The sequence below is a fragment of the Gobio gobio genome, assembly GCF_949357685.1.
Source record: "Gobio gobio genome assembly, chromosome: 18".
Classification (NCBI taxonomy): domain Eukaryota; kingdom Metazoa; phylum Chordata; class Actinopteri; order Cypriniformes; family Gobionidae; genus Gobio; species Gobio gobio.
The window spans coordinates 30,703,684-30,726,509 of NC_137111.1; the positions used below are offsets into that span (position 1 = coordinate 30,703,684).

Genomic DNA, 22,826 nt, shown 5'->3' on the forward strand with positions numbered 1-22,826 from the left:
GTTGTCTGATAATGCTTGCTTTACAGGTTCGCATTGATTTGAAATCTGTTTTATTCTGATCCTCAGGGAATCTCTGCAGCCATCCTTTCTAAGTGCACAAGAGACGAAGGATTTATACCTGTCAATAAAAACCTTTGGTAAGTGCTTCCTGACCCTCTAAATCCAGCCACTTCTCCATCCACAAAAGAAGGGATGAGACTCCAGCAGGCACAAATCAGCGGCTGCTAAAACACGCGTTTACTTACCTCTAACGACAGAACGTCCTGTAAATAATCACCCTCACTGGCACAGGAGTGAGACACGGCGGGTGATACATCCACTGTCCAACTAGATCACTCTTCTTTACAGCCAAGAGAGAGTGAGCAGTTTTATTTTCCCAACCATATATCTTGCCACAATCTGGCTTATCTCATCCGCCTGTTGTGAAATTGAGCAGGATGAGGTCAGCCCTACATCTTCAGGCCGGTGCACATTAAATAATTTGTCATCTAACACCTCAGAATAAATAACGGCATGTAACAGAAATGTTCAAAACACATTCGTACCATTGTTGATCTATTTGAAAGTGTTTGCAACAAAAAAAGAGAGAGAATTTGTAAAGCTTAAAGCAAAAACTGTTGCCTCTGGGGAAAATAATTACTGAAATAATTTTAAAATAAATGTAAAAAAATATATATATTTTTAAGGCAGTTTTATTTTAGTATTATTTATATACATTATAGTATTGTTTTTATTTATGTATTAGTTTTTCTTTTGCATTTGGGCTTAAGTGCGTGAGTCATTTTATTAGTATTTTTTCAATATTTCAATTTTTTATTTCAGTTTTAGTAATTGTAATACTTCAGTTAGTTGCCTTTTACATTTTTAAATATATTTATATTTTTATTTCACCTTTATTTCAATTAAGAATTTTCTTAATAGTTTTAGTTAACAATTACACTGTTTTAAGGATGTTTCAAGGAAACCAGGCAATACTGTTGATTTTTTTTGCATATGAGACTTGCGTTATGGTTTTTACATTAAATTTGACCTCATCTTGCCTTTGCTGGATGTGCTCTGTCTGTGTGACCCTGCTCTACTGTACCTGTTTGAGTTCAGTCATATACCTGCTTGAATTTTTTATGTACAGTCCATCATACCAGCTTATTGAGCCCCTGAGTATGTCTGTCTTCATCCCTAAAAGTAATTAACTCCCAGCCGAGAGTATTTTTTGGCTCGACTTCAGCTGACATAAACGATGCTCTGGGATGCAGCCATTTTACATTAGATAAAATTCCATCGAGCATCCTGGCACTTAGGAACACAGAAGACACATGACTTATTGACATGGTTGTACTGAGCAGGTGCCAAAGCTTCACTTTGGATGCTTATGTTTCTTATTGGCTTACTCTAAGCACAGAAACTACTATGCGTCCATCCATTATTTAGTCCCCAGTTCTGCACTGTGTTGTCCTCGTTGTTACAAGAAAAGTTTGGCAGAGGTTTTTCAATAGCGCAATGCACCTCTAGTCCTTTATGCATATCTTTCAGAGCTTATTTGTGGACTTAAGGATATGTGTCTGCTTACATTTCTGTCTTAATAAAGGGCTCAGATCGTACAACGCAGATTTTCTGTCTTTCTGTCTTCAGGTCCCTGTCATTTGTGACCTGCATGGGCTGCTTGTCCTTTTTGCTGCTGGGTGTGATGTATATTATTGTGGACGTTAAGGAATGGTGGGGCGGCCAACCTTTCATTTATCCTGGTGCGAGAATTTACTTGTTTAAAGCATCGTTTTATAAGCCAATCCAATCCAGAAAAGCTTACGGTGCATTTTTTCTTTTTATAGGGATGAACTCCATATTTGTCTATGTTGGCCACTCTCTGCTGGGCTTTTACTTTCCCTTCAGCTGGGAGATGCGTTTCCAGGACAGTCACTGGGAAAAGCTTTTCCAGAACCTGTGGGGTACCGCACTTTGGGTCTTCATTGCCTACTTGCTCTACCGCAAAAAATTCTTTCTTAAAATCTGATGCTTCTGAGGATTTTGTCTCATACAAGTCAATTGATTTCTCTTTAGTTTAAGTTGGAGGATCAAATAAAGTCTTAATTATTCAATTAAATTATTAAATAAGTGATGTTTTGGTATTTAATGTTATGCATGGTACTATTTGGTGTACATTAAACAGGACCATCTTGGATCCATTTATATTTTTATATTTGTGAGTGGTGAGTGTCTGAATTTGGTGTATTCCATGTGTTCAATTAGTTAATAGGCATAAGAACTAAGACCAGGGGATCAGATTTACTGTCTTCCATGGACACCTGCAATGTTTTATTTGATGTCAGTTGTGTTAAGACCTGAACGTAGTGATTAAATCAAATTCGCTGAAGTGGTACTTAACAAATTAGAACAAGCGATTCCGCCACTTGAGGGGTAGCCATTATATATCGGTTGCCATGGCCACCCCCCCTTGCTGCTGTGAGACAGAGAGTGGGTACCATCTGCTCTTCAACTGACAGCCCTTTAATAGGGGTCAAGCTGGACGGCTCACTGAGGAGTGTTTCTGGGGCCAGCACTTTTGCTCACACTAATGCAAAATCTGGGAAATTGCACCATCAGATATACGGAATACGGAAATTATCATGTATCGCAAAAAACCCTGATGTGTGTCTGTCAAGTTGTATTCATGAGATTGAATAAAGTCACAACTGCACTTATTTGCATGCTCTGCAGCAGTGGTTTGCTTTAAGATCCTGACCCAATATTGGTTTATAGGACCCTGTGGTAGAAACTTTCCAAAAAACAGGTTTGGAGTGACATGAGGGTTAAGTAAATGATGATATATTAAATTATATTTATTTGTAATATATCTTTAGATGTTAACCTGCTGTCTCAGACACCCATTAACTTGAGCAGTGTCCCATCCTTAGAAGACACTATCTCTTGTTTACTTCTTAATGATTGGTTCAGTCCCTATCTTTACTAACATACCCGTCTGTTACTAAACAGGTACTGTTTATATATATACATTTTTTAGTGCCGTCAAATCGATTAATCGTGATTAATCGCATCCAAAATAAGTGTTCTTACATAATATATGTGTGTACTGTGTATAATTATTATGTATATAAATGCACATACATCCATGTATATATTTAATTAAAATATATTTATATATAAAATATGTGTATTTATATCATATATATATATACAGTATATACGTGCAAATATTTCTTAAATATATACATGTATGCAGTGTTGCCACAGTTACTTTGAAAAAGAATACTGAATACTCCTTTAAAAAGTAACCTAGTTACTTTACAGATTACTTGATTTTAAAAGTAACTAAATTAGATTACAAGTTACTTTATTTGTTACATTGAGCAGCTGCCGACAACACCCCTGTCGCCTCAACATAAAAATGACAACCGTTTTTGCCAACACTCACTTTATTGGAAGTGCATTTTTAACAGTAACGTCAACCATGTATCTCCTGACATTTTAAGTTGAAATTATAAAATATTTCCTGAAAAAAAAAAAAAAATGTAATAAAGACAGTCTTTCTTGACTTCACCTAATATAAATACTCTCCCCGTGACGCAAGAAGAAAACAAAAATATATATTTTTACTAAGGAAATTGACAAATATTATAGTAATGCACAGTGACTTTAATCTGATAACTGGTTTGGAAATAGTAACGCGTTAGATTAAAAAGTAAAAAGTAGTCAGATTAGAGTTACTGGCATCACTGCATGTATGTGTATGTGTGTGCATGTATGTGTGCATTTATACATAATAATTATACACAGTACACACATATATTTTACATAAACGCAAACTTTTATTTTGGATGCTGACAGCACTAATATTTTTTTTTGTTAGTGCAGATATTTCCCAAATTTAGGCCAGGGTTTAGATTAAACTGATTAGGCTTTTGTTTAATTAGGGCATTTAAGTGGCTTTTATAAACATGCTTAGGGGAAAAAGACATTACTGGTGCGCATCTTGAGACAAAACAATGGCACTGACGTATTTTAAGTTGCTTTCAGTTAAAACAGCTCAAACATGCATTTTAGTCTGGGACTATGCTTAAGCATTGTCTGTGATACCGGGGGATAGACTTGTAAATTAAAAATGTATTATAAGATTTTATTATTTATTAGAACTTACAAGTTTTGTTCATGGTGTTTGACTTTGAGGTCATTGTGTAATTCAGTGAACTCCTGTGAAATTCCAGATAGATTTGAACCTAAACACTGTAGAGTTTGATTGGACATATGGCCCTTGACGTCAACAGCAAAATATATAGGGAGTGTTTACTCTTTTTAAAAGTGTGATAAGTGTATTTATTTTGCTATCTTATGCATAATTTGGTTAGTTATAATTTTCTTTTACTTTCAAACAGACTTGCAACACTTTTTTGAGTCATAACCGACCTGTTCAGAACCACTGATCAACAAAAACAAATTGATACTATAATATATTCATAATATAATATCAGAGGTTTGAAGAGTATCACCAAATATGGCTGTAAGTGGTCAGTAGAGATGCTGTCAGGATGCAAAGATTATGTGATTTCTCAGAAATGGCTCTGTGCTGCACCTCTCACTTATAAACGACTTGTGCAGAAGCTTGTAAACAAACAGGCTTACCTATGTTATATATAATGTACAGTTTATACAATATATAGTTATTATATCATCAATCTAGTGCACCAGAGCTCTGAATTTGTAGGATATTTATGATGTACAGAAGTGGTTGAAACATGTGAACCTGTTCACTCTGCATGAAATTCAATTGAACTCCTTTCTCTCTGTTAGTTAATGAGAAAGCTTTTCATTTTGAGGATCATATTACCCATTTAAACTAAGTAGAGCCTATGAGTGAAGCAAACTGGTCAACTGAATTTGGGAATGGACTAATGACTAGTGTTGTGCTACTCCATGTCCCAGTGGGAATATGGACTTGTTTTAAGGACTATTGCTTTATCTACAACAGTAAGCACTTTTTGAATCAATATTTTATTAATCAAGTACTTATCATCATTATTATTTAATGCAAGGCATATAGATGCAAAGCAATATTAGCAAAATACCACTGAGAATAGCTCCACCGTGTTTGATGTAAACAATGCTCTCCTATTGTCTATTTGTGCAATGAGAATCTGTTTGACAGAATCTGACAGTAAAAACTGTGATCTTATCTACTATAAGACAAGCTTTCATCTGAAAATGATCTTGTCAAGTAACCACATTCAAAAAGAACTTGTGCGGAGGTATATGTCATGAATCTGCCTATGCATTGCCTATTTATATTGATTTACATTGACCATATGTCTGAAAATACCACTGTGTGTCTGGTTTAGAGTAACCTGAGCTTTTTTTTAATCTGCATCATGTATATGGTTATGAGCCTACATGCCGCTATGTAAATAAAACCATCCTGTGGCTAATATGCAGAGTAAGTGAAATGTTTATACGGCACAACATCTGAACAAAAAGCTGGAGCTGGAAAGTCAACACCTTTGTGCTCTTTGTATTTTTTATGGGCCATGTTGTGTATTATTGTTGTATGATATAATAGCACAATTCCAATTCTATACGGTCAATAAATTCATTTAACTCTGTTAGACAATTATAAACTAATTACTTAAATAAAATATTTAGGGCCTAATAAACAACGAATAGTGTAATAATAAATATTTATTATATCTAATTAAAGTTGTAATTAATTAAATTAGTTATTTTTAATTAATTAATTATTATAATTAATTAGTTGTGTTGTATTGTGTTATATATATATATATATATATATATTTTTTTTTTTTTTTTTTATCTAATAAAAAGTGCACTGTCTGGTAGTTGGCTCTGCTTGTATATTTTTATAAATGGAACACACATTTGTGCTATTTCCATAATACCCGAATTGGAGGCTATTATGAATGTAAAATACCTCAATAATTATTTTTGATCCAAAGCAACAGAGAATTTATTTTGTTACCAAACCTAAGCATCTTTGGTTGCCCTCTTTCTCTTATGTATGCTTAATTTGAGGTCTCCACTATAGTTTCATTTGGCATCCATCAGGGCAGACGTTGATTGGAGTGATTGCCCTGTGATGCACTGGTGGGTTGCCCTAGAGGCAGAGTAATGCATCATGCTTACCCCTCTTCACAGAGAGCTAAGCAGTCAGCTGGTCCAAAAGCACCCCAGCACACACATAGACTGGTCCTAGACACTGCCAGACGTCAGGGCCAAAACGGGCCGACACCATCTTCTACTCGGCCCTCTTAAATATTGGTCTTTACCAACAGTGTTAAATTCTCTAGAACATTTCAGAGGATGTGAGGAACGATAGGCTTTTGGGTGTGGTTTGTCCTGTTTGTTGATTATTGTGCCTGTGCACCTGATTTTTATTAAACACTGTTTTGTGAAGCAAATAAAATGTTCCTGCTAGGGTATTTTATTTACTTTAATTTATTTATTTGATTGTGAATTAGTTTGACAAATCACATTTCGCTCATACTTTTGCTCTGCACTTCTGTTTGACATAGCGTTTGACCTGTTCTCTTCATAGCGCATGTTTTTAAACAGTTTTTAGGATAGTAAATAGAGTAGGAGTGGGGCTAGTTGTCATACACAAAAAGAAATCATTATTAAAAGTCACTATCAACACATTCCTTAAAGTCTTGGATACAAAAAGCTAATGCCCACTGTTTTTGACCAGGAAAAAAAGATATGTTTATCAGTTTGTAACATACATTTATACTGTGAGACATTTTTTAAGCAAAAACAGCAGACAAAAATCCTAAAACTGTGAAACAATACAGTTCATGAGCAGCAAAAATATTAAAACACGTGACAACTTACCCGACCTTGACACTTGTATTGAAGAGAGAGAGAGAGAGAGAGAGAGAGAGAGAGAGAGAGAGAGAGAGAGAGCGCGAGAGAGAGAGACCAGCAGAGATAATTATTACTGTCAAAAATTTGAATGTATGTAATTGAAAACCTTATAATCACTGAGATAATAACCTTTAAGGCAATTTCCCCTTGTGTTCCCCTCTTGTAACGCAGATAAATGAAAATGTATCTATCTCTTTAATGATTTTATACTTTTTATTTACAGTTATTTACTGCGTGGGTTGTCTACGCTGGAAAATGAGTGTGTTTATAAAAATCAATATCAATAATTAATAGCCTAATGCATAACATGGGAAACCAAAAAGTAATTTACCCACGCACATTATTTGAATGTCCCCAAAATGTAGTTTTAATTCATTAGGGAACTATTTGACTCATGGACAGCCGCCGATGTGATTCAGGACGGAAACACACATCTGAGGAAATTGGCTGGATGTGATGTGAACCTCCCCCTGCTGCGCTCTGTGTGTGTGTGTGTGTGTGTGTGTGTGTGTGTGTGTGTGTGCATGTGTGCGCGCGCGCTGACGGTCCAGCAGCTCGCGCTGCAGTCACCCGTCAATGGGACACTCACGATAAGGACTTTTGTGGCTCCTTCGCGCGAATCATAAAAACTGTTAAGTTCTGTTTTGGGAAACAAAATACTTTTGCCTGGTCATTGTGAAATTACACTTATGATTGACAAGTATGGGAACTACGCGTGGAATCGTTTGGGGAGACATCGCTGTGCTCCTGCTTCTCCTATCTGAAGGTAATGGTTTACTCCATAACAGTCTGATGTCACCTCGCGCGAAGTGTACGATATCTAGCCCTCTTTGTGTGGGATAAACAACTGTGTTAAGAGCTAGAATTGGTGAATTATGCTACTGTTTAGAGGCAGTACTTCAGCTGTAGCCTACACTTGTCGTATTTCAACTTAAATAGAATTGTCGTCTCTTCTGTACATCCTTTAGAAACCAGTGACAACACAGAGGCTGTGTCAAAATCTAGTGAGCAGCCTACCTAGACTGTGTCTGTAGCATCTCAGATGACTCCAACGAACCAAGTCCCTCAAAGACATTTTTATTCCCTTGTTCTTTAGTCCTCCTTGATCCACAGATCTGAAGAACCTGTTATGTGACCACGTAGGCTACTTCTTTTAATCTCCAAAGAACCCTAGATAGTGTCAATTGTTAAGAAGAGGGTTCTTTGCTGAAACCAAGGTCCTGAGAAAAATTAGGGTGTAGAAAGGTTGTTCACTAGTTTTTGAGACAACGCAACGATATCATAACATAAGCTCTATTGCTGCATGCTTTTCCTTTGGATCATTAAATGTCATTAAATATAGAGTGTATATTAAATTTATTTATACAAGTAAATCTATAAATCTTAAAAAACAGTAAGCTAAGCAGAACCTTTGAAAAATGTGTTCTCTTGATCGTTTTCGGTTTTCTCAAGGATGTTTTTGACTCTGTTTATTCTGTTTACTTATCGAAAACTGTATGAAAATCTAAAATCATCAAAAGTTTGCTTCCTGGAAATGATGGATTTGAAGAGCAAAGTAATGTATTTCACAGTTTTGTCACTACTTTTAATATCATTTTAAAATGTATTATACTTTTTTTTTTTTTTTTTTTAAATCAAATGACTTATTATCTTACATTTAGTTTAATTTTGCATCCTATTTTCTCTGTTGGCTATACAAACAACAGAAAATACAGAATTCATCGGTATATGCAGGGGGTCTGCATCTGCCCCCAACACACGGGCTACTGAATGGTACTGGAGAGATTTACCAGACAGTTTCATAAAGGCAATCTGGAGCTGAAGCCAAAATATGTGCGACCCTAATGTGCCACATGGTCCGTGCAAGGAATACGCATGTCTCTATATACGTCATTATATTATAATCCCATTTAAAACCTCTCTGCCCAACTGTACTAACACACCTCTCTCAAAATAACTGGAGTTAACTAGAGTTGAACACGTTCCTGAATAGATCCTGTGGCCTGTTGCATTAAAAAGGAACGGTCACATCGCAACAGCCTGAATACTGACAAAAGTGAAACATAGCAAAGGTTTCACAGCTATTCTGGTCATTCGGAAGACATTTGGCAGTGTGTGAATGCAAAAGTGTTGCATTTGTTTTAGCCCAATAGTGGTGATGACTGAATCACTTAAAGAGTCCAAAGTAAGAAAACAACCAAAGATGCAACCGAATCTCTCAGTCTAAATGATAATGGGAAATTGAATTTTAATGGTCCTGTTGACTCATCAAGTATTCATTCGTCCAGTAAACTACCAGGAATTATAAAATCAAACACAAAATTTTCCTAAAATAGATGTAAACTCAGCAATATCAAGGTCTGTTGGAAACAGTTTAATTTTTTAAAGGTGATGTGCATGTTGTCATGCAAGGTGCATTACATACTTCATTGTGCTTTTTGATTATCATATTACTACATAGAATTATAATAAAAAAGGCGATTGCTAAAAATACAAAGCTAAAAGCTAAAAATACAAAGAAAACTACAAGCACATATAACAGAAACAAATACATCATATTTTAGATGTGAGCTGATATTCTAAGGAATGTATTAATGTATTTATTAATAATCGATTTTATTATCATATTAAGAATAATTTGTATGGGTCTGTTTATTTAATATTTACATTTGCCATCCATTCGTGGCTCATCATGTGCTAGTCTTATTTTTTAGTACAAATTTACATTTTAATTGATCATTCTCAACACAAACTTTTAGATTTTTCCTTAAACATGTACATGAATATCATCTTGGTAATCACCAGGTGGTAAAGAACAATACGATTAGATCTCATCCTATTGAATGGCTCTTGTTTTTTTAACCTTTGTTTGAGATGACGTGGAAGCACCTTGATTCTTTGCCGTGAGGAAAAACAAAAGCCTGGAGCCGAGAGGTGGTCAGAGGGCAGGTGTGCAGCAGGTGTGCTTAGCTCTGGGCAAACACATTGTGTTTGTCTTCCGAAAGGAAAATACTGCCAGTAAAATAATAGAGTACACAGCTCTGATAACAGATGAGGCTTAAAACCCCTCATTAAAGACACAGGATGGTTGGCAGCGCCTCCCGCAAAATGGATCTCATCTATTTTATGACAAGCCATCCCATGAAAATGGATGATGACAAAAGCAATGGGTTTTGTCCATGCTGGGGATACATGTAATCATGTATCTCTGTCTGGTGTCGCCACACTTGCTTTGATGGTTTGACATTTGAAATGCAGTTTGTTTGCCTGTATTATACAGTTTGTCCTTGCATGTGTCACTAATATAGTGATGCACGACCTCTTGTTTGCTGTTGATAAGAGCTCAAGTTTACTGTCTTGTCATACATTTCTTTCTTTATCTTTATTTGTCAAAAGACAGGAGCTATGCTATAGTTGCCAAATATTTGGTAGACAACCATTTTTTATCAATAAATGCTGCATATTGTAAATAAAAATGCTTAAATTAATAGACAACTAATAAGGCGATGAGCTTCTTTAATGAAGGAGAGTATACGTGTGATTGATAATCAGATATATCCTTTGACCTCTAAAGTCACATAGCTTTCCATCACGCTAGTTGTTTGCATAAAATAAGTCCAGACCCCATGCCATGTATTGTGTGTGAGGCATTGATTTGTGGATACACAGCTTTGACCCTGTTACTTTATCTGTTGGAGTGCCATGGCTTATGACCTCCGAAACCCTCACCCAAGAGGTATTTCTTCACGATCAGGCCACAGGAGATCACCCATCCGATGACAAGTTACATTAGGGAATCAAGTTCAAACCACCTCACAATCCTTCCCTGCATTAGGACAATCATTGCAGACCCAGTAAATCCTGCCAATTTCGCCACCGTCATCACTACTTTCAGCATGATTGGAAAAATAGGTCGTTCATTTTCATACTATCAATGCAGATTGTTCGTACCTTAAAGAAAGAGGCTAAATCTATCTCATTTAATTTATTTGAAATCTTTAAGGAAGTTCAATGACTTACTATTTTCAACTTGTTAGCAACATTTTAAACTGCCTTTAAAGGCATATTATTTAAAGGTGCATTGTGTGAATTGTAGCAGTAGCCTATGGAAGCAGAATAGTCTCGTTAAAGGGTTAGTTCACCCAAAAATGAAAATTCTGTCATTAATTACTTATCCTCATGTCATTCGACACCCGTAAGACCTCCGTTCATCTTCGGAACAGAAATGAAGATATTTTAGTTGAAATCTGATGGCTCTGAAAGGCCTCCATTGGCACAATGGTACATTACACTCTCAAGACCCTTAAAAGGAACTAAAGACGTCGTTACAAAGTCCATCTCACTACAGTGGTTCTAAAATAACTTTATGAATCGGCGAGCATAGTTTTTGTGCGCAAAAAAACCCTAAATAACGACTTACATAGTGATGACGATTTTAAAACAAGGCATCATGAAGCTTCGAGGCGTTATGAATCAGCGAGTCGAATCAGCGGTTTGAATCGCCAAATTTCAGCAGTTTGGCGGTTTGACACGCGATCCGAATCATGATTCGGCTCACTGATTCATAACGCTTCGAAGCTTCATGATGCCTTGTTTTGAAATCGTCATCACTATGTAAGTCGTTATTTAGGGGTTTTTTGCGCACAAAAACTATTCTCGCCGATTCATAAAGTTATTTTAGAACCACTATAGTGAGATGGACTTTGTAACGACGTCTTTAGTTCCTTTTAAGGGTCTTGAGAGTGTAACGTACCATTGTGCCAATTGAGGCCTTTCAGAGCCATCAGATTTCAACTAAAATATCTTCATTTCTGTTCCGAAGATGAACGGAGGTCTTACGGGTGTCGAACGACATGAGGGTAAGTAATTAATGACAGAATTTTCATTTTTGGGTGAACTAACCCTTTAATAACTCACACAAAAAACAAGATTTACACATGTGTAGCCAATTTCACAGGCATGAAACCAAATTCACGTGCACAAAAAACTATTCACGTGCGCAAAATAAAATTATACATTCATAAAATACATTTCACAAATGCAAAACACAATTCGTAGATTTACAACTGTGCACAAAAACTTTAGAATGTTTAAAATTTACAAGTTCATCCTGTAATGTGAATGTGCAAATCGTCATTCACCTGTGAATTGCCTTGGATTTGTGTGTGTGTGTTTTTGAGACTTTCCTTGCAGCGCTCTCCTCCCACCCGGATTAGTCGTACGCTTTAACCAATCGATGTTATCAATCGGCCAATCATAACCGCGTGAGGGCGGGCCCACCTGGGTGTTACGTCATCAGCGTTCGACCACAGTTAGAGATCATGGCTAAGATCATGGCTAAGCGGCAGAGCTATGTGCAGGTTGATCGGTTCATCTCTGTGTTTACTGAAACGAAGATGTTAGAGATCAGTTGAAGTGATAGTTTATTAAATATTAACGGATGTAAGCAACTGCTGTGGTAGTCAGATGTCCCATATGAAGAGGAAATGATGCTTGTTTTGTTGTATTTTAGCTTAACAAAGCAGAACTCGGCAGCCATTGACTACGATAGTATTTTTCTCCCTACTATGTTAGTCAATGGGGACTGAGATCTGCTTGGTTACAAACATTCTTCCAAATATCTTCCTTTGTGTTCAGCAGAACAAAGAAATTAATACAGGTTTGGAACAACTTGAGGGTGACTAAATGGACAAAATTTTCATTTTTGGGTGAACTATCCCTTTAATCATGGCCAAGTCATTTCATATAGGTTTTATTCTCAAACGATTAATACACTTTCAAATTAATAAAACGTATACATCAACTGTAGCAAATGTCTTTGAATCCTTTAATTCTGACATAAAACAAGTAAGTTTAATAGTGCATAGCAGGGCTTTATTCCTTGAGTGTGTACATTAATACAGTAACAATGCATGACTTTCAGCCTCTTGTTGAAACAACAGTCAAAATGGATGGCTTGCAACATGAGTGTTTTGAAAGAATTACAGTAGGAATGGTATGGTCAAGGTACTGGTTGTCTATGCAACTTCATACATCATCTGTCTTGGAAATCTGAAACAATAAAACTGCATATATATGCAGCTTAAATTTAAAACAAAGCATAGATGAAATGTACATGGTCTCCAATGTATGCACTTCATTCCATAAATTATCAACATCAGTTGAATGTGTGGTGCATGGCATGCAGGTACAAACACACTGCTGTGACTGCTCTTTCTAAATGAAATAGTACAAGACCAAGTGAAAAATATCCAAAAACATTATATTTTTCATAATCTTCTATTTATATACACCATCTCTCATCATTCAAACCATTGTTATGCTTTCTATGGAGTTTATGAATCTAAAAGCCGAACGTTACATGTGTATGGTATGCATATGCATAATTCTTTATGAAGTAAACATAAGAATCCATCAATACTTAAAATAAATGTTTATTTTCACACAGCAGTTAATAAACTATCGCTTCAACTGATCTCTAACTTCTTAGTTTCAGTAAACACAGATATGAACCGATCAACATAGCTCTGCCGCTTAGCCATGATCTCTAACTGTGGTCGAACGCTGATGACGTAACACCCAGGTGGGCCCGCCCTCACGCGGTTATGATTGGCCGATTGATAAGATTAAATCTGATTGGCTAAATTGACGACTGATCCGGGTGGGAGGAGAGCGCTGCCTGGAAAATCTCAAAAACACACACACACAAATCCAAGGCAATTCACACGTGAATGACGATTTGCACATTCACATTGCAGGATGAACTTGTAAATGTTAAACATTCTAAAGTTTTTGTGCACCATTGTAAATCTACGAATTGTGTTTTGCATTTGTGAAATGTATTTTATGGATGTATAATTTTATTTTGCGCACGTGAATTGTTTTTTGTGCACGTGAATTTGGTTTCATGCATGTGAAATTGGCTAATGTGTGCATCTTGTTTTTTGCGTGAATTATTAATGTGTCTAACCTGTCTCCATATTGCAGCATCTAGTGGTGAGGTTGTGAATTGCAATCACCCACCACTCACCCCTCCCTTCTGAAGCACATATAGAAGCCACGGGGGCCGACACAGGACAAAAATGTTGTCCTCCGAGAGAGTGACTAGTGCTCCGTAGAGCAGTTTGTCCATTTAGGGCTACTGTAGAAACATGATGGCGCAAAATGGTGATTGTAGATAGAAATGGCTCATTCTAAGGTAATAAAAACATAACGGTTCATTATGTAAGGTCTTAATACACCACTGAAAACATAGTTATGTATATTATATTGCATTTCTGTCAATAGATCCTCATAAATACTACACACTGCACCTTTAACCGATAAGAACCCGGACCAATGTATCCTTATAGGAAAATTATGGGGCATATAAAACCGGCTTAATGGACCACTTGTAACATGTTTCTGCAGTTGTTTTTGAAATACAACCCCTCCTTGTGAAAGATCTGTAATGTTACACATATGTGACATTGGGCGTTTATGATACATTTTTTATGTTACATAAAAGTCATATTGGGCATTTATTTCTCAGTTTAAAAAAAAACATTTAATAATTTTTTTGCTAAATAGCAGTTTTTTTCCTGTTTCTTTTCTTTTCCACAACATTTATCAAAATGATGCATATTATTAAAAAATGATTAACAAAACATATCAAGCCATAGACGGATCTTTCAACACTTATCCCCTGCTTGCTGATTTTAAGAATCATTGTTGTCAGTGAAATGTAGAGATGCTAGTAGAGTCTGAAAACAGTTGCGTAACATTTTGTCAGCCACCATGGTATGTCATTTTGTCATTTTCCCAAGTGTGCATGATTTCCTGACATTTGGTGCAGATCATGCGCAGATCAATACCAATCAATATTTCAGTTATATTAAACAGTGTTGTTAACATTTTTCTGAGTCCCAGATTTTATATAAAACATAGAGAAAATATATAACACTAAAAAAATTATTGAATCTGCTAAATTAATTCTTAAATTAATTAAATGAATAGCTCATTAATATTTTTCTTAATATGACAAATACATAACATCAAAATTCCACCAACTGTTTTAAGGTTAACAGCCCAATGTGATATATATATGTCACCACTGTTTTAAGGTTAACAGCCCGATGTGACATATATGTCACCACAATATTTTCGTAACTTGTTTTATATCAATTTGTTTAAGAAATGTATTAAAATCAGGTTAAGTGTAATCTATGATAAGTTATTAAAATGTTAGAATTGTTGCATGGGTTGAAACATACCTTTAGTAACAAAAACAAGTGTATTCAAAAATTGCTCACACTGCAAGATGTGCTAACCAGACAGACCACCATTTTGGAAATGTTGCCATGGCAACAAAAAATGCACAAATTGTCACATGACTGAACCTGGGTGTTCCTTCCTTATATGTCACTTAGGGACTTCCTGAGTTTAAATTTAGGGATATTGCTTTAAAAAGACCTTTCCAGATAATCACCAGTGTTTGTGACACCCGTGTCACTGTGGGTTCTTATAGGCAACAGTTTGATAGAAACCATATGTAATGTTGTATTGTGCTATGCAGATTGATTCATTATACTGATGCACTGAAATTAAATGTTTCTGAACATTTTTAAAATATAGGCCTAACTCTAAGCTAAAAAGGCTTCATGTGGTAACATTTAAAACAATAAGTTAAATATAGTTGTAGTAAATGTTGTTTGTACGGGAAGAAGGAGGCGGGAACCGGCGAACATTAAACAAAATTTTAATCAAAAATAAAATGGCGGCGACAGCCCCTCACGGTCGACTGCCGCCTACATACAAACAACCACAATGAAAATAAAAAGCTGCAGCCCCTCACGGTCGACTGCAGCAACACATAACAAAACATAAATAAAACTCAACATAAAATCCAGGCCTGGTCCTCTCCCGTCCCTCACTGTTGTCGCTCCTCCTTTATAGTCCCTCACTCCTCCGCAAGGGCCGAGATCGCTGCGGCGCGCAGCTGGCGCTCATCCTCCCTGATGAGCGCCGCCTCGTCCCGCCCTCACGGTCCCTCGGCCTCGCTGCCCGCCACAATAGTATGTATCTGAACAATTATTTTATCACTAAATCAATCTAAATACATTACGAAACACCATTAAAATTTAAATTAAAGATTAACAAGGTAGAAATAGCCTTGGTGCCACTTCTTGTGTCAGTATTGTCACTATGAAGGCTGTTGTCCTTAGGGTGATCCATTGTACTTTAGGGTGACAAAACATCCTGTTTTTCCAGGACATGTCCGGTTTTCAAGTCCTGTCCTGGCCCTATATTTAACAATTTTCTATCCATACAGAGGGGGCATACTTTAAATGTATTGAAATGAATAAGGAATCTTTGAGTAAACTTTGAGTATCATTTGAGTATCTCATTGCCGGGCCGAGTGTCCTGGTTTTCGGTAATCAAAATATGGTCACCCTATAACATGGACATTAATGAATCTATCAAAAACCTTGTTTAGACTAATTGCACAGCTTTTGTACCTATTGGAGTCATATCCCAGATCCTTCAGTTAGTTATGGGTCACATTTCCACTCCATGTATCAGTGGAATTTAATTTGCTTTGGTGGAAGGACAAGAAGACATTGATTGAAATTGTGTCCCAAGGGCGTTTGGGGCTCTCGATTTCTACATGGGTCTTTACGTTGTTATTTTCTAGTGGTCATTGATGCGTGGTGTGTTTGACTGATCATTTACAACAATGAGCAACCAACACACCGGCTTAGTTAGGACTTAACTGTCCTCGTTTGGTCTTGAGTGTGTTTGGAGGGGGAAGGGTGCTGGATTGTGAATGGCTGTCATTTTGAGATTCATTCATTACCTGAAAATGAGTCAGTGGAGTTGCTTGAAACAACAACTGCACGACTTTTAGAAATGCCCACACAACCTTGGCATCATGAGATCCTTTTCACTGTGAAAAGTGGTAACCTGCCATTCTTACCTTATTTATACCTGGTCTAACCTGCTGTTGGTGTAATCCAATATAATTTTCGTTTCACTGATTGTAAATAATAGTCTGACTTGAATAAAATAAATGTATTTACATGTAATGTTAAAATATTTCTCAGTATATGGTTGGCTTTACATTGCACACTTAAAATTCAAGACTTAGCATTTAGGAAATGTCAGCTCTTGATGACCTAATGACTCAAACTCACTAGTCCATGTAAATTCACCCACTGGCCCATTTCAACCGTGCACTGTGAATTTTTAAGACTCAGCAGGTAAAAGTGCAAAAAAAAGTGCATTTTGAAGCAGTGGAGGTGAACGCTGAGGAAAATACTGGATCATACTGGAGGTTATTTCAAAATATTGCACAAAAAAACGGGGAAACAAAGGCCTTCAGGTTTTGTTTCTGTGTTTAGTCTAATCTTGATCGTTGTTTTGTCTCTGTCTCGGGCTTATATTAGAACATTAAGTGAATAATGTTGGTAATTGCCTATGGTAATGATACCATCCAAGAGAACATGTTGTTCAAAGGTCCCTCATTTATGAGCTCTAATGTCCCATCGAATCCCAAAAGAGATTATAAAGTAAATTCAAACATACTTCCTTATCCCACAGGAGATGTGAAATTAGATTTCTTAATGACTGACGTCCATTCCGTGCTTACATTGATGGGATGCTGAATTACATTTCTGACATTGAATTTCTGATGATGATGGATATTATTATATGGTTGTTTGATAACAGCTTTAGATGTACACTTTAGATATGTTTAATTGTGCTCTTCTCTGATTCTATTATAGAAATCTACCCTGTTGCATTTGGCTAATTCAATAAATTTGTACTAATTGTACAGTACATATAACTCTGCCATATCAAACCTTCTCAGTGTCGCATACTAAAGAAAAAGAAATCCGTGCACATTAGAGTGAGGGGAATTTAACCATAATAATCAATAATAATAGTCCCGTATTGAATTATAGTGTAATTGGCAGCCTTTTAGTTAATTAAATCGTTGTGGTCACAGAGTAATGATTCTCATTAGTATATTATAGAGATGGAGTTTTAATCATTTTGCTTTGTAATTAAGTATGTTTACTTTGATTAGTCCTCTTACACTGCATCCATAGTGTGTCATATGTGACCCTGGACCACAAAACCAGTCATAAGTCGCACAAGTATATTTGTTGCAATAGCCAACAATACATTGTATTGGTCAAAATGATCGATTTTTCTTTTAGGCCAAAAATCATTAGGATATTAAGTAAAGATCATGTTCCATGAAGTTCCTACCGTAAATATATAAAAAATATATTAGTAGTAGTTATATGCATTGCTTAGGACTTCATTTGGACAACTTTAAAAGCGATTTTCTCAATATTTAGATTTTTTTGCACCTTCAGATTCCAGATTTTCAAAAAGTTGTATCTCGAAATATCTCTACAAATATTATCCTATCCTAACAAACCATACATCAATGGAAAGCTTGTTTATTCCATTTTCAGATGACGTATAAATCTCAATTTCCAAAAAATTTACTGGTTTTGTGGTCCAGGGTAACATATGGATCTTAATTCAGGAAAAATACATTAGCTGCTCTGAATACTCTGCATAATTTTTATACTTCATTTTATATATTTTTTATATTCATCATTCATTAGAAACACTGAGATGTAAACGACAAGAACAATTATTATTATTTTATAGTTTACCATTTATAATTTTTGAGTATGAATATATGTCTGTAGGTTTATGATGCTGCTACTAATCTACTTACATTTAACTTTTCTGATTTGAACTAAGGGGCTTTTTTCAACGTGAGAGTCTGGTGGCATCCTTTACATATTTGCTAAAATGACGTGCTTAATGCAGGACGGTTATCGGCTGAATGTGCGCAGCTGTTGATTAATATTGCCATTGATTGGCCTGCAACTTCTCAATTTGGTCATCACTGGGGACGGATGCTCTGCACATTGACCTTGGCTCGAAGGGCAGGGGCCAAGAGGCCGACATCAGCATGCTTTATGATGATCCCAACAGAAAGAAGTACGTATTGTCAGACCGAATCATTATCAAGATTACAGTTTGGTGATATTTACAACCGTTGTATCTGCAGACATAAAGCTTGATGGGACTGCTAGTGATTGCAACAAACACATCCCTGTGTTTACATACAGCATGTCATGAATGGAGCCCTTTGAGGAGTAAGTGGATTATGGAAAGTGGATTGCTCTGACTGCTAGCTTGTTTCCGCCTTTGAGTTGAGTTCAAGGAAATGGCAAGAAAGACCCATGCGCTCTTCCAGCTCCCATGATCTCATAGATGGTACATTTGTGCGGCGGTGTGCATGTTGAGCTAATTGAATTCTTGTCTTTGAGCAGTCCGGTCCAGAGGTCGTCCCCCCATTAACCTGTTCTCTCGCTGAGAGATCTGGCTTGAAAACATGCAGACCTCACCAAAGTGGTGACTGACGCTATAACTCAGGACATTGTATACATCCATTTGATTTCAAATGAATACTCTGAAACCACCGTGGAATTATTTATATTCAAAACTGATTGGGCTCTTGTTATTGAAGCTTGTTGTATGATCAGAAATGTTTTCAAGTAGCAGACTCGAGAGTCACATTAGGTTAAGAAGAAGAGAGCTGGCACACCTTCTTTTGACCCATGACATCAATGAACAAATCTCTAATGGAAATGATTTGCAGATGTTTCATATAATTCCTAATTCGAAAATAATATGACACGTGATTTCACTCGTTAAGCTTTTCCTGTCTTGTTTGTGCGTAGACGTGCGCTAAGTTCAAAGTCGATTCGCCTGTGAGCTGAAATCAATATGTCAGATTGCATCATAGTGTTTACAACCATGATCCATGATGTGGCTGTGAGAGGTCAGAGCAGTGAGCCCAATCTGATCAAGTGATCAGCCATAACTCCATATATCCGTCCTTCTGCCGTCATCTTAATACCCATAGACTTCTCATCCACGTGTCACATCTTGTCATACTCGACTCGCTAAATACCTTATGTCAATCTTGTGATGTCACAGAGTCATTCCTGCTGTGTACTGCTTTTGATTCTCTGAGTTAATTAGCTTGATATAAACTGCGTTCGCTTGGCTTCCGGCCTGGAAATAAATTGAATTTGGAATGATTCAAATCAGTTGGATAGACTGTAGTTTGCAGCTGCCGCAACGTAAAAGTTTAGAACTCAAATGACTTGATGTTTGCTTAAGATGATCTCTTTCCTCAAGTAGGACCATCAAAACACGTATTATTGAGCTTAAAAGGTTCTTGAAAAGTGGAAAAATGAAGATTATTGTCTTATGTAAAATGAATGTGCATACACACGCTTTGAACCTGAAAAAGATCCTCGTATTTAAAGTTGTTGTCCTGATCACTTTGTGCTTCATTACATTTAATTGCACAAAATTTACGTGAATAATTAAGCAGAGAAACAGGTCGATACATTGAAATTGCCGTTTAAACAGTGTTGTTAGAGCAATTTATTTATGCTTGTTGGATCCTTGTCAACGTTTGATCACTAATCACTGGAAGCATTTGGTTTTTGCCAACACTTCTCTACTTCTCTATCTTCAGATTGGAATACTATCTTACTGAATACAGCACAAGGTACACTGGCACTGTTTACACTTGGCATTATCTTGTGTTTTACATTTGTCCACATCAGTAAGCTTCTGTAACCAGATAACAGGTCAGATCTCTTTTCCCTGCACAGTTAATTTAAAAAAAATCAACTGAAATTATAATTTCCACTGCCGCGATTAACTAAACATAAAGTGTTAGAGAGTATTATATTTGAATGTACTTCATGCTGCATCAAAGGTTTCTATTTACAACATGTTTTTTCAGCATTGAGAGTTGTAGCCAATCAAAAGTGTGTCTGTTTAGCACATGACGGAATGGCCAATCAGAGCAGATCCCGCTTACAACTAGTTTTGCTCAGTGCACGCTTATGCAATAGGTTTCTGCAGGTTAGTAATAGGAGTTGCCAGATCAGTGGGCGTGGCTATAAACAGCGGGTTGTTTTCCACTGTGTTACCTGATTTTCCCACATCACAGTGTGGGTAGGGTTTAGGGGTGGTGTCGGGTGAAGGGGATAATTTTCACTGCGTGATTTATAAACACCCATCAGTTTGAAAACACCCACAAATTTAGAAACACCCACTTTGTTCTCTTGCAAATGCTCTCATTGTAACCAATACATTGTAGACACAATGTAAATAAGATATTTATTGTGAAAGACAGCTTTTTAACTGGAATTTTCATAAAAGTGCTGATCTGAAGTTTCAGTGATTATAAAAGAAGTGTTCTTTCTCTTCTCTTTTTAAAAACCCTCTGCAGTTGTGATTTAGGTATATTTTATGGTAAGAAAGGAGGGGTGACATAAAAGTGTACTTATATACACTCACAGTTTGCTGAAGTACTGAAATATTGTGGTCCTCTTTACCGTAAATCTATTGTGAAATCTCAGATAGTGATTCATCTTTTTGTTCAAATATTGGTGTTCAGGACACCATGAGCCTGGAGACTATCTTTAAGAGTTTTTAGGCTTAACTTAAAAGTGTGTCACTAGTGCTGTCAAATCGATTAATCGCGATTAATCGCATCTAAAATAAAAGCTTTTTTTTTTACATAATATGTGTGTGTGTACTGTGTATAATTATTATATATATATATATATATATATATATATATATATATATATATATATATATATATATATATAAATACACACACATGCATGTATATATTTAAGAAGAATGTGTTATATTTTTTATTATAGTATTTATATTATATATATAATATATTTATTTGTATATAATATAAATTATATAAAAATATATACAGTGTATACATGCAAATATTTCTTAAATCATGAATGAGTGTGTATTAATATATACATAATAATTATACACACATATATTATGTAAACACAAACTTTTATTTTGGATGCAGTTAATCGAGATTTATCGATTTGACAGCACTACGTGTCATATTTTTGTTTTAGTTAGAAATAAAAATAGCATTCTGACATTCTGGCTGATACTCATAATCCAATAATAATTTTAGCTGAAAACTGATAAAGGACTGATGCTAAAATGATGTATAATTGTCTGATATAATTTAAAATAAAAGTTATGGCATCACAACAGTACAATGTACATTATGAAAAAGATGACAGTGTTATTAAATTATAAGTGTTTTTAAAGTACGTTTTAAGTGATCTAATGTAATCTAAATGTAAACATAGGGGAAATGACAATGCACAATTAAATATCCAATACTGGCAAATATTTATTTTAATAGTGACCAAAAATGATAAATTAATTTATATTTATAATGATAATTTTTGGCTGTCTGATCAAGTAATGTCAAATGTAATTACTTCTGGTTCATTCATAACACAGGAAATGGTGGGTCAAATTGAGAGTATTGCATTTGTGGGATACAGTGTGCTCTGTTGTATACTGCACATTTTGACATATATTCCTTCCATACTGAAAATGTGCACATATATTTAGGAATATTTGGATAAGTGATCAGCTTCGCGTCTATGCGTTCATAAAGCTGTCAGTCACAATCCCTGAATTCTGCAGTGGAGCAACAAGGCAAAGAGTTTTGCTTGCATTACCATGTTCTTAGTCTGGGAATCCTTGTCCCAGGAGGACCACACAACTACTCCAATTTCATGCGCTTATTTAAGTCCAAATGAAAGTAAATGCCATCAGCCCTGCTCTGAATCTCAGAGTGGCATAGCGCTGCTAAGCACTCCACCTGATACACTGACACAGGATGATGAATGAGTGTCACAGCAAATCCACTGGCTTGTTCAACACAGTATCTGCATCAGCTAAGATTAATGATGCCATCCTTCAGCTCTCCTGCAGCTATGGTTTATGAACCAAGCGCACAAGCCTTTCTTTGTACTATTGACTTTCTCTAAAAAGTGCACCTGAAA

At 36.0% G+C, this 22,826-nt stretch overlaps 2 protein-coding genes across 2 annotated transcripts in view; both read left to right on the forward strand.

Moving 5' to 3' along the window:
* Window positions 1-2,008, forward strand: part of LOC307141810 (heparan-alpha-glucosaminide N-acetyltransferase) — a gene marked incomplete at both ends in the record, with an annotated part of 31,723 nt that extends 29,715 nt beyond the window's left edge. The window contains 3 exons of the mRNA XM_079842263.1: window positions 67-137; window positions 1,630-1,742; window positions 1,827-2,008. Of these exons, the coding sequence (XP_079698389.1) occupies window positions 67-137; window positions 1,630-1,742; window positions 1,827-2,008 (366 nt within the window). The remainder of the gene's footprint in view (window positions 1-66; window positions 138-1,629; window positions 1,743-1,826) is intronic.
* A 5,386-nt stretch (window positions 2,009-7,394) lies between these two features.
* The window catches only part of ret (ret proto-oncogene receptor tyrosine kinase), a 31,410-nt gene continuing 15,978 nt past the window's right edge, over window positions 7,395-22,826 (forward strand). Inside the window, exon 1 of the mRNA XM_079842079.1 lies at window positions 7,395-7,648. Coding sequence (XP_079698205.1) covers window positions 7,585-7,648 — 64 coding nt within the window. The 5' untranslated portion in view covers window positions 7,395-7,584. The remainder of the gene's footprint in view (window positions 7,649-22,826) is intronic.